This window comes from Haemaphysalis longicornis, unplaced genomic scaffold (assembly GCF_048455015.1).
Source record: "Haemaphysalis longicornis isolate Haplotype H1 unplaced genomic scaffold, Haemaphysalis longicornis Haplotype H1 scaffold_2, whole genome shotgun sequence".
Taxonomy (NCBI): domain Eukaryota; kingdom Metazoa; phylum Arthropoda; class Arachnida; order Ixodida; family Ixodidae; genus Haemaphysalis; species Haemaphysalis longicornis.
In genome coordinates this window covers 88,815,612-88,833,304 of record NW_027526295.1, presented here as the reverse complement: position 1 = coordinate 88,833,304, position 17,693 = coordinate 88,815,612, and the positions used below count along the sequence as shown (strand labels likewise).

Here is a 17,693-nt window from a genome sequence, read left to right as displayed (position 1 = left end):
GAACACAAGGAGGCTGGTTCGATCCCCGCCCTGTTAGTTGCTTTTCTGACGGAGGCGAAAAGACAAAATGCCAGTTTGTTAAGATTTAAGCGCACGTTATGGATCCCCAGAGGGTCGAAATTATTCCGGAGCCCTACACTACGTCGGACCTCATAGCCAAAATATAGATTCAACATGCAGAACCCCACGATCAGTGAAATAGACTGTACGTGATTTGGCGCGTAATAGTTTTAAAATGTGCCCCTCTTGCGGGACTTTTGCTTGTACACTCAGTGAGACTAGGTCCACCTGTTCACTAACAGTTTGCTTCCTGACTCAATAAAAACACAGTATAGCGTATAGCCTTCGAAGTCCCATTAAAATACAACAGGAACCTATCATGTTACATGAAGAATATCTGAGAGTTTGTTCCATTTCAACTTGAACAGTATGTTTCTAACAAGAAGGGGAATGGTGGTGCTTTGTCGAAGTCGGATAATCAGTTGTTCCGCATTTTGCAACGATACGTGGCCGCTGTTTGCCGTGTACGTTTTTTATGGGGAAAGAATGATGTTAGTGGATGATATGCACCCAGGACACTGAGAAGACGGACAAATCAAGTTCGAACGCCTATTGTGCCTTACAATATAGTTTCCCGAGAGCCCCGCTTATACATGTAATAAATCAAAGTTTAATGATTGCCTATCGGTACATGGTGATTCAAGGATGGTGCTAGTTTTGCAGAGCTCGCACAAGAAATTTGTATTTGAAATCGTATATGAATTCCTTCTGTTTCAGCCCATAGTTTATATCAAAGTAGCAGCGAATAAATGAAATATGAGTCTTCCAAAAGTGAGCATATCGCGGCAATTGATTTTAGCGAGACAAAACATACCTATGAAAAGTTTTTATGGCCTTCGGACATGGTTTTTTAAACAGCTGATATCGAAAATCAGGAGAGCCTAAGAAAAAGCAAGAGGTTATATCCACCTATTTGGATAGCATCGACGTTTGTGAACGTAGTACGCGAAGGAAATATGGTGCATGTAGGTTTGCTGACGTTCAACATTAACTTACCCTCTTGAAACCATTACAATCCATTTGACATTTGACCAGTCAGAGTTCAATTTCAAATCAGTTTCTTCAATCCTAATTTTGTAACTCTTATGGTTGAGTCGTTAGCATCCAACAAAATGCCTTAATATTTGTATAACGTGCAAAGAGAAGCCAGTGTTCTACAAGTAATTTTAAAGAGAAAAGCAGAAGTGCGACAACGGATTCTTGAGTGCACCTCTCTGCAGAGGTTGAAGTGAACATTTATTTATCTATTTACTTAAACATACTACCAATTCCTCACGGGATTCTCGCAGGAAGGGCATATACACAGTACATGTCAGAGTTTTTCGAGCACTGTTGGGTTACACAATCGGTGGACTGTAGTACAACTTATACACTATACTCGACATTCAGTAATAAACATTCCACATGCAACAAATTTAAACCAGGAATGAACACATTTTACAAAAGTAACATACCTTACAGGCTTTGATAATAGAGGTTACAACTTTCCTCTGCGTACGGGATTACTGACTAATACTCTTCATTACAAACCTCAAAAATTCGTGATTTTGGGACAAGATGATACACAAAATGTGTTCATACACACATTCACATGGTGATAACAAGTTATAGTCACATTGTGTTAATTTTCTTTTCTACCAGTCTTAAAAACTCTGTTAAATTCGTGGTACAAGTGATTGAATTCCCTAGAGAATTCAATTTCCTATTTGCTAATGGAAAGGAAGCATACTTGAAACAGTCTACGTTGAACCAGTATTCCGTTAGCCTTTGTGGATGTTTTAGTCTGGGTAGCCTTGTTCGATCAACGGATATATAGTTGGAGGCCTCTAAATTGAGCCTCGATTATCGAGGGGGAATAGCCAGTTTTGCTTTATTAGCTCTGTCCGAGAGTTGCTCATTTTATATCTGTTATAGAAAAATCTTACCGCTTTTCCTTGGACACTTTCCAACTTATTTATTTATTCTTTATTAAAAGGGGCCCAGACGATATTGGCGTATTCAAGTACGGAGCGGACATACGTCGTGTAGGCAGATAGCTTTACGTGAGGTGGTGCCTGTCGCAGTCGTCGTCGGAGCAGAAACGCGTTGCAAGGCGGAAGACGTGATTTTGTTAATGTGCGTTGTACACTAGCATTAGGATGTCATTTAAACCAAACGTCATTTGACCTAAATGCGAAGTTGTAATGCTCCCCTGGGTTTTGAAATGCCGTTAGGCAAAAATGACATTTGAGCCAAATAAGCACCCAGAGAGACATTTGGGGCTCTTGAATGTGTTTCCTCGCACTCTCGCGCACAGCGTTACAAGTCAAAATAAAGAAATACATTACTGAGTTACTTAAAACAAACAAATTATTCTTACTTTTGGGCTTTGTTTAACTCACATTCACTTAAATCATGATATCATCACGATGCAATATTTTTATATCTCAGCCCCAGTGCGAGCAAGCGACAAACCAGTGTGGCCAGACAACCCAAAACAGCAAAAGGAAACTTCGATAGCGATTCAGAATTGAGCAAGAACCGTGTACAGCTTACGTTATTCATAATATGATGTCATTTTATTGCCAAAGACTGCCGCTAAATTTGATTGTTACATTATTGTGTAAAAAACGAACTCGACAGGGGCAGTGGCACGTAGCACGGCGAGTGACTGTTAAAGCTTTCAAATGCCATTGCAATTGCAGTGGAGCACGACGGATTATGAATGTCATTCAAAGCCACTCGTTTGAGTAGAATGGCACTTGGTTCTAATGACATTAAGACACCAGTGCCACAGCATTTTCTTGAGAGAATTCGGTGATTAAAGGGACACTGAAGTGATTTGTAAACATTACAGGATTACCAGCGCAAATTGTAGTGCGGAGTCTATGGGCCATGTATCGACCCCTCTGAGCGCGTTTACGCGAATTTATTTAGTAGAAAGTTCAATTAGAAAATTCTGTCCTACTCCCTTCACCCTCGTCCATTTTCTGTGGCATTTTGGTGTGACGTCAGGAGGAGGTGACTTGGCAATTAGCTGCGCTACTGTACGGTCCACAGACCTTCACACAGAGTCAGTCGGCCCAGAGTTTAGTCTGCCGGCCACCGTCAAGTCGTCGCAATTCGTTCACTCAGTTGAAACTAGGCCAAGACACGTGCGTGAATGGAAGAACGTGCTTTTCTTCACTTTGTTAGTCTGTACACTGTATCAAGGTCCAAGTTCAGGTCACTCCACGCAAGCGCTGCACAAGCGCACATGCGACGCTCCGCTGACTGGTATGCTCGTAGAACATCCAAGGCAATTGGAAGGCAGGAGATGAGTCATCGAAGTCAATATAGGTACTAAGAAAGTAAAATCAACTGAAACGTTTACCGTGCAGCCTAAAACTAGGGAGCAGGAAGCACATTTTTACGATGGGTGAACCCGCACAGCGGTCAGCAGCACGACCACACATCTGCGGACGTTTTTCCGTCTAAGAAATGCAATTGCTAGACGTGAGATATTGTGGAAATTTGGAGGACGCTTATTCTACGAGCGCAATACAACAAATATTCACCTAATCTGCTTGACATGCTAAAAGTAAATAAAAGTGTAAACTCTTTATACATTATATACCTTATATTTCCAAGGTCAGCAGTGCCCGCCCGTGGCTGAGTCGTCTGGAGCGCTAGGTATATTATTCCAAGTGTTTTCCAAGTAACGAATTCGAATCCACTAGGGTGTATTCTGCTTTATTTTTTAAGTTGACTTTTTTGTCTTCGGCCGATCTTTTCTACACTGAGTTCACCATTTCTTGGACGTAACGTTAACTGCTTCACAAACTAGTTCACAGAGCGCGCGCAGGCTGACACTGACGCGGCAGCGAGTTCTCGTTCGCATGCTGTTGCCACAAGCATCGCTTGCGAGCAGTCGGCACAGGCCACAATCAACAGACCCTTGGCCTGGTGCAAACACGCTCTTTACTAGGCTGGCATGAGTGAGGCAAGCTCCAAATATGGGGGAAAAGCGCATGGAATTTGAGCGTTTGCGGGGACGCGGAGGGCGTTCATCCACTGCGTAGGCATTGGCTAGTGATTTGTACGATTCCAAGCCGTCCTGTGAGGCTTATCTTAGGCATTTTACAGCCGACAACACGGCAGAAGCGCGGTACGACGATTAGTGAGATATCGAGAATGCCCATCCAACGATGCCGTCGGATGTCAAGCATGTTGTTTTACAGAACCAAAACCGAAACTTGTTTGAATGCTAACCTTGGACATCGTCCAATCACGGCCCGTCTCCTCCCGTCGTCACAGCCGTTAGTTGGTGAGGCCGCCGCAAACCGCGTAGGGTATTTTTTCTCCTTTCGTGCTTTGTAAAATAATTACCGACCTATCAACCGGATAAATGATAAAAATTGTGTTTATTTGAGCCAGTATACGCAGTGCAAGCAAAAACGGGAGCTTGGCAAATTCACTTCAGTGCCCCTTTAAGGGTATCCAGTGCCTTTTGGATGTCACGTCAGCCACGAATTTGTCAGTCTTAGAATCCGATCTAACTAACCTGTTAGAAACAAAATTGGTCGGCTTCAAAAAGTTAGCGCCATATATGAAATTTTTGTACCTCCCTGTGAATCTCAGTATTTCTAGTACAACATAGATATAACATTTATATAACTTAGTGAAAATCTCGCGTCAATATCTAGGGTGGTCCAGGGTGCTGACTGTGTTTTTATGCCGTGATGACCCTTGGTTTTTATGATGGTGTGTTAGGGGAAGTAAATACGTAAAGTGCGGTCAAGAATACGCAGTACGATAGGGTATGAACGGTTGGTTGCTAAGCTACGAATAAACGATTGAAAGTCTGCTAAACAGTATGCCGTACAATATTCAAAATGTTTCCTTGCAGGTTCTTTAATGGAGCGGCCCCATTCCTCTTGGTCAAAGACGTGGAGCTATTGAAGAAAGTACTTATTGAAGACTTTCACGTGTTTCAGGACCGTGGGGTTTGTATTCATGGTTAATAGCTAAAAACCAGGAACTTATTCTAAATCCCTGTAAACACAGGTGTTTTTATATCTTGGAACTAGGCATTGGGACGACCTTAAATGCAATGGACTTATTCTTCGAAAAATACCTTGCAGTAATAATGCTAGTTTGACGAGGTTAGAGTCTGTACGAGTCTGTCCCTATACAGAATCTTAGTTGATGTGCTAGCCGAAATAACTGTAAGCATACTGCAACCTCAAAAATAGCAGTCCAGTGTTGTGAAACTAACTTCATGATGTAGCCCAAGTTGAATAAAAGCACTGACACACTCGAGCGTTGATGTAGTGAGGGCATGATAACGTAGTCAAAACATTCTTCTACCGGTGCCAAGAATATTATTTGATCAGCCTAGTTTACGACCTACAAACAAATAAATCCCATGTCGCCAGCTGTAAGCGTAGCTCTGGAGGTATACTAAAAGTGCAGTTCTTCAGATGCACATATAATGGAATGTTTTCGCCTTAACCTTGCGAACATTTTGCACCTTGACCCGAAACGGTCGCTCAGTGGCTAAGGCGTTGCGCTGCTGAGCACGAGGTCGCGGGTTCTATTGCCGGCTGCGGCGGCCGCTTTTCTGATGGAGGCGAAAAGCAAAAACGCCCTTGTGTACGAGATTTCGGCACACGTTAAAGATGACCAAGTGGTCAAAATTAATCCGGAGCCCTCCACTACGGCGCGCCTCATCGCCTGCTTTGCGTCGGCGCGTTAAAACCTACAATCAATCAATCAGTTTATCATCTTGGTTACGTTGAAGACGCTGTCTACCTAGCAGGATGAATATTCGCTTTCAAAGCACTTTCAGAGTCCTCTCCTACAGCCGTCTAACCAATTCTTCCTGGTGTCATCCATTCCTTTTCTCCATTCTTATTGCCTCGTTAATTGACGGAGTCTTCCGTATTCCCGTACTTCTAATCCTCGAGTTTTTATTTTTCGCTTCGTTCGATGTTATATCTTGTGGCCGAGTGTTTTTTTTCGACGCCTATATTTTGTGGCGTGCCTGATCCACACCACGGGAGTGAAGATGGTTGCATGCTATCGTATGCGCTTAGTCATTCCGGCCTTTGTTTAGTTGATTGCTACAAACGCAAGCATAAAGATCATAATATCATAGCCGAATTCCTTTCATTTTAACTGGTAAACTAAAAAAAAAGATGTTTCCTAGAGGTGGCAATGCGATGTCATCAGTGGATTATTGCCTGCTAACGTCTGAACAATCAGAACATACGTAAGGTTACGCCACCGGTACAAAAAATTTCTCGTTAGTCATGTCGCAGTTAACCGCGGACCTTTGCTGAGCTAGTTTTCCTTGAGGGAAATTTTGACCTAATATGGGGTCCTATTCTCGGCTTCACAAACTCACAGTGAATTCCCTATCTTTTTTTTGCGTAAGCGAAACGTAAGAAACCAATGACGTGTGCACGTATAGCTATGATGACATGTAATCTAATTTTACGCTTCGCTTATGAAGATCACAACCAAGCTCTATCAAACATTGTTAATAAAAAATATGAGCAGCTGAGGTTGGCAACAAAAACACCCTTCAGGGTTACAAATGGCCGCCACACCACAAAGCCATCAAGTAACGTTAATCCAAAAGTGAGCGAAAGGCGCTTGTTAAGCTAACAGCATCCTCGATAAACCGCATGCCGGTGTGCCCCGGGGCGCACAAGTGCGCCATTTCATTCTCGATAAACAGCACCGCTGTGCGTCGTCTGTCATCGCTAAACCATGGCGCACCGTTGCGGGGCAATTTTGCCCAGTTCGCGCACCGGGAGAGTCGACGTACCGCCGGCGTGCGTTCACAGGATGTATCTCACAGGACGTCGAGGAAGCGGCTTCCTCCGCCGTCTGCTACAGCGACGACACGTCAAACACTCTTGTGATGATGGAATCGGCTGTAAATTGTTGCTGGCAAGAACGGGTCACTTACGAATTCATCGGAAAGCGATAAGACGGTCTCAGAACGGGTGTTAATAACGGCCGAAGATTGCATTTGACAGCACAAACATTGTCTGCCGTGTAGTAATTTCGCTTACTGAAAACAAGGGTGCATGGCTAAACACTAGGAGTAAATATTGGAGCTTTGCTTTTGTTTTGTACCAATGAGGCCATCACGCACGGTCCATGGAGTGCCTAGACCGTCAAGGGTCTACTTATTTTGCGTAGCTGAGGAACAGGCCGTGACTGCTGGCACTACGGTTTGAGTGGTTCTCGGAAGACGAAAAGCAGGTGACTTTTTAGTAGGAATACGTTGTCGTTCATGTGTGAGGGATATCGGTTCTATATTGAGTTTCGATAAACATGAGTTTGTAGCAGCGCTTTGGCATATCGAGCTGCTTTATTGAAACTTGTCGAAGCTTTCATGAGTTGCTCTTATAGCACAGGAAATGGCGCTAGTGTAGAACCGCACAGTTTGTCTTCGATCAACGGTCTGTGTTTATGCGCACCGTCGTGGGGCCCTGCATTGCACCGCTTTTGGGGTCAACCCGGGTGCGTGTTTATCGAGAACGCTATAAATAACATCACGCAATCTTTTTGACGAATCTATTTCTTTCCTTACGATTGAGTAACATAGTTGAGCTCACTGCTACAATGCAAATTTTATTGTGTTGTCACCTTCCCGGCCGTCACCACCGCCATGCTATCGCGTGCTACTATGTTGTAAGTTTATGGTTTGACCACAGAAAAAAAGGACATCACCACCGGTTGTATGACGCACTAAGGGCACTGAAACGCAACGCCGGAAAATGGCACAGAGTACTGATGCTGCTCATTCACCCATTCGTCAAGCTCGAACTCAATCAGCGTAGCAATGAACGAAACAGTCGATTTTATTTGTTATTTTTATCTTGAATTCGATCTTGTGACACACTAGCTTACTCAGAGGGGTGTAGAAAAATGCCATGCATTGGGATATTTGCAATGCAGAGGCTTGCACCGCCCTCTTGTGTTCTTGCTACACCAAACAAATAAGTGCTATTTCATTTCCACACATAAAAACAAACTACGAGACGTTTTTTTAGGCTACGTTATCGCTCACTTGGAAACAGGGAAAACTCTTGCTTCTTTCGCTGGAAATCAGTTTTAAACCGCGTATCGTGCGAAACTGCACCTGCTGCAAATTCGCGGAATTTTCACGGTGCCGAAGATCAGTGAACGTTTTTGCCCTATTCTCCGGCGACGGCCGCCGCCAATTTTAAACTGTTTTACGTTTTACTCTTTCAAGTCCCTTTTACGCAGGTCGAAGTTTCCGAGGTGGGATGTAAACGTTCCCACCAACTGTTTATATTACGTCATGTCTTGTCAGCCAACCATAGGCACGGCATGACTCACAAGTCATATTACTGTTGAATAGTCATGCCCGCTTCATTTAGTCTAGTTTTCATTGCCAGCCAAGAATTATGCGCTTTCAGTAAAGAGAAACAAGAAGAACTTTTAAACTGGGGCTAGTAAACGCCATGGACCCACCGCGGTGGCTCAGTGGCTAAGGCGTTGCGCTGCTGAGATGAAGGTCGAGGGTTCGATTTTCGGCTGCGGGCGCCGCTTTTCTGATGGCGGCGAAATGCAAAAACGCCCGTGTATACGAGATTTCGGGGCACGATAAAGATCCCCAGGTGGTGAAAATTAATCCGGAGCCCTCCACTACGGCGCGACTCATCGCCTGCGTTGCGTGGGTGCGTTAAACCCTGCAATCAACAATCAGTAAACGCCATGAAACGTCACAATGAGAAAAACACACAGGGCCGCTTTCTCAGCCGGAAGCACGTGACCAAAACTGAAAGCCAGTCAGGCAAGCCTTTCGGCGAATTCCCGGTTCACGGTGAATTTATGAAGTCGATAATTGGGCCCATGTACAGGTGATCCGAAAGTTAAATGGAGCACGCCAACGCTGGCCAAACTCAAGAAAACTGCGTGCGAGCGCGATCTATGAGTAGATGTATCACAGATAGCGAGAGAGCGTCGGCTAATCCGCATCCGGCAGGCCAATCTTCATGTTCTACCGTTCGCCTTAACGCCTGCTATAGCGTTGCCACGCTGCTACAATTCTGGGTTGCCAGGGGAACTTTCAACCCTTTATACAAGCATTTGTTCGCCGCTTTGTATGAAGACAAATGGGTTATCAGCGGCGTGTGTTTTCTGCATCATCAGTAGGGACCGGAGTATAGGCAAATGCCTATTCTGTTTCTGGCGCTCCTATCTCGCCGTTTTTATATATGAGGAGAATGAGAGGTTAAGAAGGTCTTTTATGGTGTCTTGTAGTGCGTATAAATGCCTATTTTGCGTGTCTGTGCCTAAATAAATAAAACGGCCTAATAATGCCTTTTTTATACCAATTTTTAATAACAGCGCTATACGGACACCAGTTATTCTTTAGCTTTACTTTCGGGTGCACTTTGAGAATGTTATTCACGTTACTCGAGAGCATTGACTGTTCAGAGCTCTATAGGTCTAACGTATTCCTCTCGTTCAACGACCTCTGGGAACACAGTCGCTAGCGCCAGTAATGCTCATTCCCAATGACAAAGGCCCAATTTTCAATAAAATATCTGGAGATGGCGGTAGTTTGCTATTGTTTCCAAAATGCTTACAGTGATTCTTAGACTACATTTCGCGTGCGCTATAAAGAGATTTCTTCAAAACTGAGCAGCCGCATCCTCGTTTCTAGAAGCATACTCAAATACAACTGTATTTTCTTTGCAACAGTTAAGCATCGAGCGCTCCTGTGTTAGCAGATCACTGTTACACGGAACAGCCAAGGGCGAAACAGGACTGCGCAGCTACATTTTCATGCGCCCTAAAATTCACACTGCCGATGGGTTCTCAAATACGTTTTCTCATCAAAAATTTGCCCGGCTGCTAAACACCTGTTGAAAAACGCTTTTCAAGTGTCTGGAAGAGTATTTTCCAGCGTTGCGACCCCTTGATTTTTCAATTGAAAAATTATTATATCTGAGAAAATTGATACAGTTGTGCCTCACAGCCGTCATGAAAGAACATAATAATGTCCTGATGCATTGTAGTCTCTCTTGCGTATATTATTTGTATCTGTTTCTGTTGCGTCGTAATGCAATTGCGTCAGACAGACATCAACTGCCGTTGAGTACAATTTAAGAAAGATAGTGGAAGTTACCACGGTGCCTGATTACAGCAGCTGTCTGTTCCTCCACGCTAGGCAAAGCGGGTTTTATTGCGAATTTTTTTAACACGACGCCAGTCGTTTCAGTGATTTTGGCCACGGAAGGCAAGGTTAACGTTTTGCAGGAGGATGCTCTTCAGTTAGAACTACTTAGTTCGACAACCCTTTGCGACATTTATATGAAGAATGTTGCGGGTCAACTATTAAAGAGGCCCAAAAGATATGCAATTTTTCTAGTATCTGGTAGCTTAGCAATACAAGCCTGCAAAATGCCCTGCTTCCATAATGAATCCTCTACATTCGGCATAAATATTTTTATTCGGCTAGAAAAAAAAAGATATTTAAAGATATGTTCATTCACCCCTTCCCATTTCCCTTGCAGTCGGTGCTAAGCGTCCTGCCCGCGCCGGTGCACCCAGACGCACTGCTATTCACAGCTCGTGGGTCCCGCTTCAAATCTCTACGGCGAACCGTCGGCCCGGCGTTTACGGCGAGCAAGATGTCGCAGGTGTTGTAATTTATTTCTCAACCAACGTATTTTTATTTATTATGTGCCCTTGGGATTTTCAGTGGTCGTGGCCGTAAATTTGCGCTGCCAGGGCCATTCGTTGGGTCCAATAGAAGACCAACTCTTGTGTTTTGAGCTCCCAAGCAAATTAAATGCCTGCAGGCGGTAGCTTTAAATGTCCCTCACTGCTGTACTGCGCTCGCTCCACCATCAGGCCTGACGGCTAAGGCGGGATCTGTACAGCAGCGTCTCCCACATGTCATGGGAAGTGGGAAGGATTGATGGGGCAAATCAGTGTTCCTCGGTCTTTCGACGATATTGTGCCTGAGTGTACCTGACTGCGGGCAAAATTTTCATTGGCCCCTGTGTTGATAGCGGAACACCAATTCCAATTCCTGTAGCGAGGAGTACGTATTTATTTGGGTAAGTCTGAGTGTGTTCTTGGGTCTGCGTTTGGGGTGGGACAACGGAAGTGCTCTACCACTGAGTCTGTAATGTTCTCTACTTTTGTCCAAAAGCAGTTATGTGTAAGTGTATTCGTGTGTGAGCAGAGATGGTGGTACTGCACAGGAGAGCGTAGTAAGAGTTTCTAGAAGCCTGTGCGAAATATATGGGCTCCACACAGTGCGAGCGCGGTGATTGTACTGGGGAAGCAGATGGGTCTCGCACAGCTCATTTAAGGTATTCAGTTGGGCGGTTTCAAAACAATGGTTGGACGATTGCAAGAATCTCTAATGCCAAATTTCAGCACAGCACGAAATGCATTTTTCTCCCTCACTGTGCATAGCAGCTGAGTCTCAGGAAGTCATCGCGAGGTAAGCGAACCCAGGACGGCGCACATTGCTCTGGCGTTATTCCGTAGTGCGTCGCCGCCACCAAGACTGTTGTTGTAAATAGTTTTTGAACCTGCCGCGCAAATGTCAGGGGGTTTCGATGAGCCACGCAACGAGAACGACGAAGGACCTATGTACAGTCACGATCAATTTGAAGGTGATCGCGGAAGCGTCGAATGGGGGGCCTTTGGAGCTGCATAGTGCCACAAACCATGTTTTGCGTTTCTTGGTTTATGTTTTGTATCTGCCGACCGGCTGCGCCGGGCTATGTTATCTGTGTTATCCGTAGGCCGAGTGAAGCGCATATTCCATTCTTTGTGCCGCACGTGTTATCTCCTTCATAGGGCGAGTGCTTCGAACTGCGTCAACAGCCTAGAATAAGTTTTGTTGATCTACAGTGTTCCGGATACAATTCGACTATTCGAGAAACCCTCGCGCCGACTGTTAAATGCCCGCAAAGTAGATGCCGCGCATTTCGATTCGCCGTCGCTCGCCTGCACACGTCCCTTTGTTGACTGGTGCTTCGCCGCCTGTGTATTCATTGAATTCTTTGGGGAGCACAAGTTTGCTACAATAAACACGGTTTCCTTCAACCCAACTGCGTCGTACCGCAGTCACCGTACCGCGTGTCTTTACAAGAGCCACCGCTCCGGTATTTTTACAATGCCAAACACATCGCGCGTTTCCCAATGGGAGTGAGCGGTACGCCTGCAGTGCCCACAAGTCGCGAGGTGGGGCCCCGAGCTCAACCGGGACTACGCAACCGTAACTGACTTCGAGAACGGCTTGTGCCTGGTTGCCAAAGCAACCAATGTTTGACATTGTCAAAGAAAATGGTACTCGCGCCAGCGCTAGAAAGCTGAGAGCCGCGGCGGAGCATGTTTTGCCAACGTTGCCGCTCTCCACGACGCGCCGCCCCAAGCTGAACTGATCTAAGGTCCCTAAAATTACTAAGGTAGCGCCATCTTTAGATCTCGCCGCCTTTCGCCCTCGCCCGCGCTCCTCTCTTACTTCGTTTTTTGCCATTTTCTTTTTCGCCGGCGAACGCCGCGCGCCATTGGCCAAGGGAAAAGTCACGTGGTTTTGTTTTTTTTTGCTCCGCCGCCGGGTCGCCTCGCCGATGCCTCGCCGGCTGGGACATTGCGCAACGCCGCCGCTGCGACGCCATTGCTGGCTTCCGAGCCACCGTCGCCACCGTGCTTCAGTACCGGCTTTATCGTAGGCGCCAGCTAATAGCAAAGTAAGAATTAGCTGCTCGTTTCGAAAAAATGTCGCACCGGTGTCGTTTCAGGTTGCTTCTCGGTGTCGATGTGTTGTGCCTTAGGCAGCGCGAATATCGTCAGGCAGGGCACAAGACTTCGTTATTCCGTCCGGGAAACGCGACGCAGAAAGGAGAAAAGTTTGGTTGCATAGATTTGAACGGGCATACTTCAGGCCGACGCTACCATCACTCTTTTGCGAGGTAAGTTTCTGAATGCTTGTTCTTGCTCTGTTAAATTCTGCACGAGCTTGAGCGGTCACTTACGAAGAAATGCGTATTCCCTTTGCGACCGTCGTCCACGCTTTGTTCTGAGTAGGCATTGCGCGCAGCGCCGAGTTCGTCCCGTCGTAAGCTTTGGTTTGTATAAGAGGCCGTGTATTTGTCATGTGCGCGCTTAACTTCCAGCATCATATCAGCGGCGTAGCATGTTCAGTCAGTTGTCGTAAGGTTTTCGTGACGCGAGAATTGTTCACCTGAATTCATGCTTGTTTTGGCCGACGGCAGCTTGCGTCTGACCATGTATCGTGTGCGTTCCGAGTGCGTGTACGCTCTTTTTGGCGTGAAGTCATGTTTTGTGTGTTAGCTACCCGGGTGGTATTATAATCCCGTTGTTATGACATCGGAGTGATTTGCTGCGTAATATGGGCTTGGTCGGTGCGGCGCAAATTGAGGCTGTTGCGAGAAAAAAAAAATTGCGGCTAGGTAAAACAATTTAAGGTCAGCTAATATAGTGACCGCGCCGTTGACGTACGTTTGATGCGCAATTTCTATTATCGCTTTATTAAATTCGCGCACGTTTGAATGAGCACTTCAAATGCATATTCGCACCGTAACGGCTGTACGCCCTTTCTTCCGTGTATGCACAGAGGAACGTTAATTACGACTTACGTTTGCATTACACGCGATGCCGTACATTTGCAGTGTGCGCGCTTACTTCATCTTAGTAGTCAATGGCGCAGCGTATTCAGTCATTGCGATTTGAACCAAAACACACTGGGCGACTATATTATTTTCAGCAGACGTATTTTTGTCCAGCAAAGCGCTTGCTAAACGGGTTTAGTGTAGCGAGTTGAGCGGACGCGGCACTGAGCAGATGCGCGAACACGAATTTGACCATGCTACGGTAGAACAGTCACTAACTCCCTTCTGCAATGCATTATTGCCTATATTTGCGGAGTGTTTGTGGCGCATCTCAAACTCGGTGGCGACATTTTTTTCCCCCTTCTCAATAGGATTATTTCACGGATCAATTCGAGCAACGGATATTGGAGAAGCTTGGCGTTAAAAAAACGAAACCCAAATGCCACTCCCAACATTTTTTCTCACGGGAAGCCACGTCAGCAGCACAAGCCACCTGCACGACGTCATTACGGACGTTTGTTCCAATAAAATATCTATTTGCTGGCACCAATTCATTTTTGTGATTTATTGTTTTCTCTTGATAATCATCGTGACATTGGTCCTCTTTCGAATTTCTTTCGGGTGTATCCCTGTGTTAGTGCAATGTACAAATCTGCCAGAATATATCCCAGCACAAAACAATTCTGTCCAGGCGCCTCCATTAATAACGGCTGTAAACGACCGCGCCCGGTGAAAAAACGTATTGCATGATTAATTAACTCTAGACGGGGCTCTAGAAATCCTCTAGAAGTTAACGGGGCTCTAGAAATCCTATAAATGCTACCAAAGAGCGATTTCGGCGCGAAAACAAGAGCAAACTGCAGCGAGCGCCCTGAAGCGTAGCGAGGGCGTCTGCTCTCAAGTGGCCAACAAATATGGCGGCCCCGCCGCGGAGTTAAAGGGACGGCGGCGCCGCGGGTGAGGGGAGAGAAAAAAGAGGAGGGCGGCGGAGAAGGAGGGAGCAGTTGGCGCTACCTTAGTTCTTTCAGGGACCTTAAACTGATCTCATGATTGAAGCGCTGCGAAGGCTACCGATTGGGGGAGAGTGGCCGGAGTAGGAGAGGGCTTGGTTGGCCGGTCCGGGCTGATGCGTTTGGCATGGTAAGAATACAGGAGGCGATGCAAGAGCGGAAAGCCATCCGGACACAAGTAAAAGATATGCTCAGTGACGACATTATACAGCCATCGAAAAGCGCCTGGACTGCTCCGTTCATACTCGTAAAGAATAAGGGTGGCACATTAGGGTTCTGCGTTAACTACCGGCGACTGAAAAAATCACGAAAAAGGACGTTTACCCCTTGCTACGAATAGACGACGCCCTCGACCACCTGTGCCATGTGAAGTACTTGTCATCGATGGATGTGAAGACAGGCTACAGGTAAATTGAAGTGGATGAGACAGATCGAGAGACTCCATTCATAACCCCGGACGGCCTATACGAGTTCAAGGTGATGTCGTTTGGGCTATGCGCGGCGCCAGCGACTTTTCAAAGAGTCATGGACACTGTGCTAGTTGGCCTGAATTGCAACACCTGTCTTGTATACTTCGACGATGTTGTGGTATTCGCCCGGACGTTCGACGAACACATTGCAAGGTTGCAGTCTGTACTCGAGGCCATCCGTACTTCGGCGTTAATGCTGAAGCCTAAAAAGTGCCGCTTCGCGTACGAGGAACTAAAGTTTTTGGGCCATGTCTTCAACGCCACGGGAATCCGGCCTGATCCTGCGAAAACTTCCGCCATAGCAAACTTCCCAAGACCGGAAGATAAGAAGGGCGGGCGAAGATTTCTCCGACTGTGCGCATACTACCGGCGCTTCGTCGCAAACTTCGCACGTATTGCAGAGCCACTCACGCACTTGACGAAAGATAGCACCCCTTTCAGCTGGGAAAATGCCCAAGAGGAAGCATTTTGCGAGCTGCAACAACGCCTGCAATCCCGCCCGTGTTCGCTTATTTCGACGAAAACACCCAAATGGAAATGCACACGGACACCAGTGATATAGGCTTGGGTGCCGTCCTAGTCCAAAAGCTAAGGGGTTGCGAAAACGTAATCGCATGTGCCAGCCGTGGCCTGTCAAAGGAGTAGAAAAACTACTCTGCCTCCGAGAAAGAGTGTCTGGTTATTATATGAGCCATTTCAAAATTTCGCCCATACATGTATGGTAGACCGTTCAAAGTTGTGACAGACCACCATGCGCTGTGTTGGCTCGCCTATTTGAAAGACCCCTCTGGCCGTCTTGGGCGATGGAGCTTCCGCCTACAAGACTTCGACGTTACAATCGTTTATAAATCCGGCAGGAAACACTCCGACGCCAACTGCCTGTCCCACACCCCCGTCGGCCCACTACATCAAGACTCCGAAGAAAACGCGTTCTTCAGAGTCGTGGCGGAGCGCGACCTAGTCCCTCAGCAGCTTGCCGACCACGAGTTGCGCGTCATGATCGACTACCTCGGGCCTTCAAACGCAACTTATCAGCATTCAGCCTCAAAACATCCATCCTCGTGAAGAAAAATTTAAACCCCGGAACGTGAACGACTTATCTTTTAGTCATCCCTGCAGGCATTCGTGACGAAACTTTGCAAGCGTCGCACGACGACCCGTCGTCCGGACATCTCGACACGGCACGCACTATTGGAAAAATCAAAGCAAAGTACTACTGGTCCCGCCTTGCAACCGATGTGCCCCACTAAGTCCGGAGCTGCACAGACTGCGAACGACGAAATCCGCAGCCGACGAAACTCGCCGGACTTCTGCAGCTGATCGCCGTCCCATCGAGGCCCTTCCAACAGATTAGAATGCACCTTTTGGGCGCGTTCTCCGCGTCATAATTTGAGAACAGGTGGATTGTCGTAGCGACAGACTACATGACACGCTATGCAGAGACCGCCGCTCTTCCGAGGGGGACTGCACAAGAAGTCGCAAAGTTCTTGATAAGCCAAGTTGTGCAGCGACATGGAGCCCCTGAAGTCCTAATCACGGACTGCGGAGCGGCCTTGACTGCGGAACTAATACAAGAAATTTTGTCTGCAGCAACACGGATCACCGAAGAACGATGGCGTACCACCCCCAAACGAACAGACTTATGGAACGTCTGCACAACACGATCGCGGATATGCTATATATGTACGTCGACGTAGAACATAAGACCTGGGACGAAGTCCTTCCGTATGTCACGTTTGCGAACAACATGGCTATCCATAAAACTACGCAGATGACACCATTCCAGCTTGCAACGGAAGACGGCCGACTAAGATAAGCTACGCCCTGCTTCCGCACGTACAAGACGACGACGTCACGCAGACGTTCAAGGATACCTTCAGCGTGCGGAGGAGGCTCGCCAGCTCGCTCGAGTTCACACAACGGACCAGCAGCTAGTGGATGCCGGACGCTACAACCTCCGACGCCGAGACGCCGAGCATCGCCCAGGGGATCGTGGGTGGGTTTGGACCCCCATCCGACGACGTGGACTCAGTGAGAAGATTGTGCGACGGTATTTCGGACCCTATCGGATTCTACAACGTGTTGTCGAACTCAACAACGAGCTCATCCCCGATGGTGCTTCCGGAACATCACGACGACGCATGCAGCCCGAAGTCGTCCACGTGATTCGCTTAAAACCTTACTACACAAGACGACGGGCTTTTTTTTTGTTGTTTGTGCGGACTGGCTTTATTTTAGCATCGGGGCGATGCTCTCTAAGAGGCTGGGGGCGTAGTGCCACGAACCATGTTTTTGGTTTGTTTTTTAATGTTTTGTTTTTGCCGACCGGCGGCACACGGCTATGTTATCTCTGTTATCCGTGGGCCAAGTGAAGCGGATGTTCCATTCTTTATTCCTCACGTGTTATCTCCTTTCATAGGGAGAGTGCTTCGAACTGCGTCACCAGCCAAGAATAATCTTTGTTGATCCACAGTACTCTGGACACATTTCGACTATTCGAGAAACCCTCACGCCGATTGATAAATGCCCGCAGAACAGATGCCCCA

At 46.7% G+C, this 17,693-nt stretch overlaps 1 protein-coding gene across 1 annotated transcript in view; it reads left to right on the top strand.

Annotated features, from left to right (window-relative positions):
• Nucleotides 1-17,693, top strand: part of LOC144169037 (cytochrome P450 3A24-like) — a 71,046-nt gene that overhangs the window by 13,037 nt on the left and 40,316 nt on the right. The window contains exons 4-5 of the mRNA XM_077698032.1: nucleotides 4,928-5,024; nucleotides 10,587-10,712. Of these exons, the coding sequence (XP_077554158.1) occupies nucleotides 4,928-5,024; nucleotides 10,587-10,712 (223 nt within the window). The remainder of the gene's footprint in view (nucleotides 1-4,927; nucleotides 5,025-10,586; nucleotides 10,713-17,693) is intronic.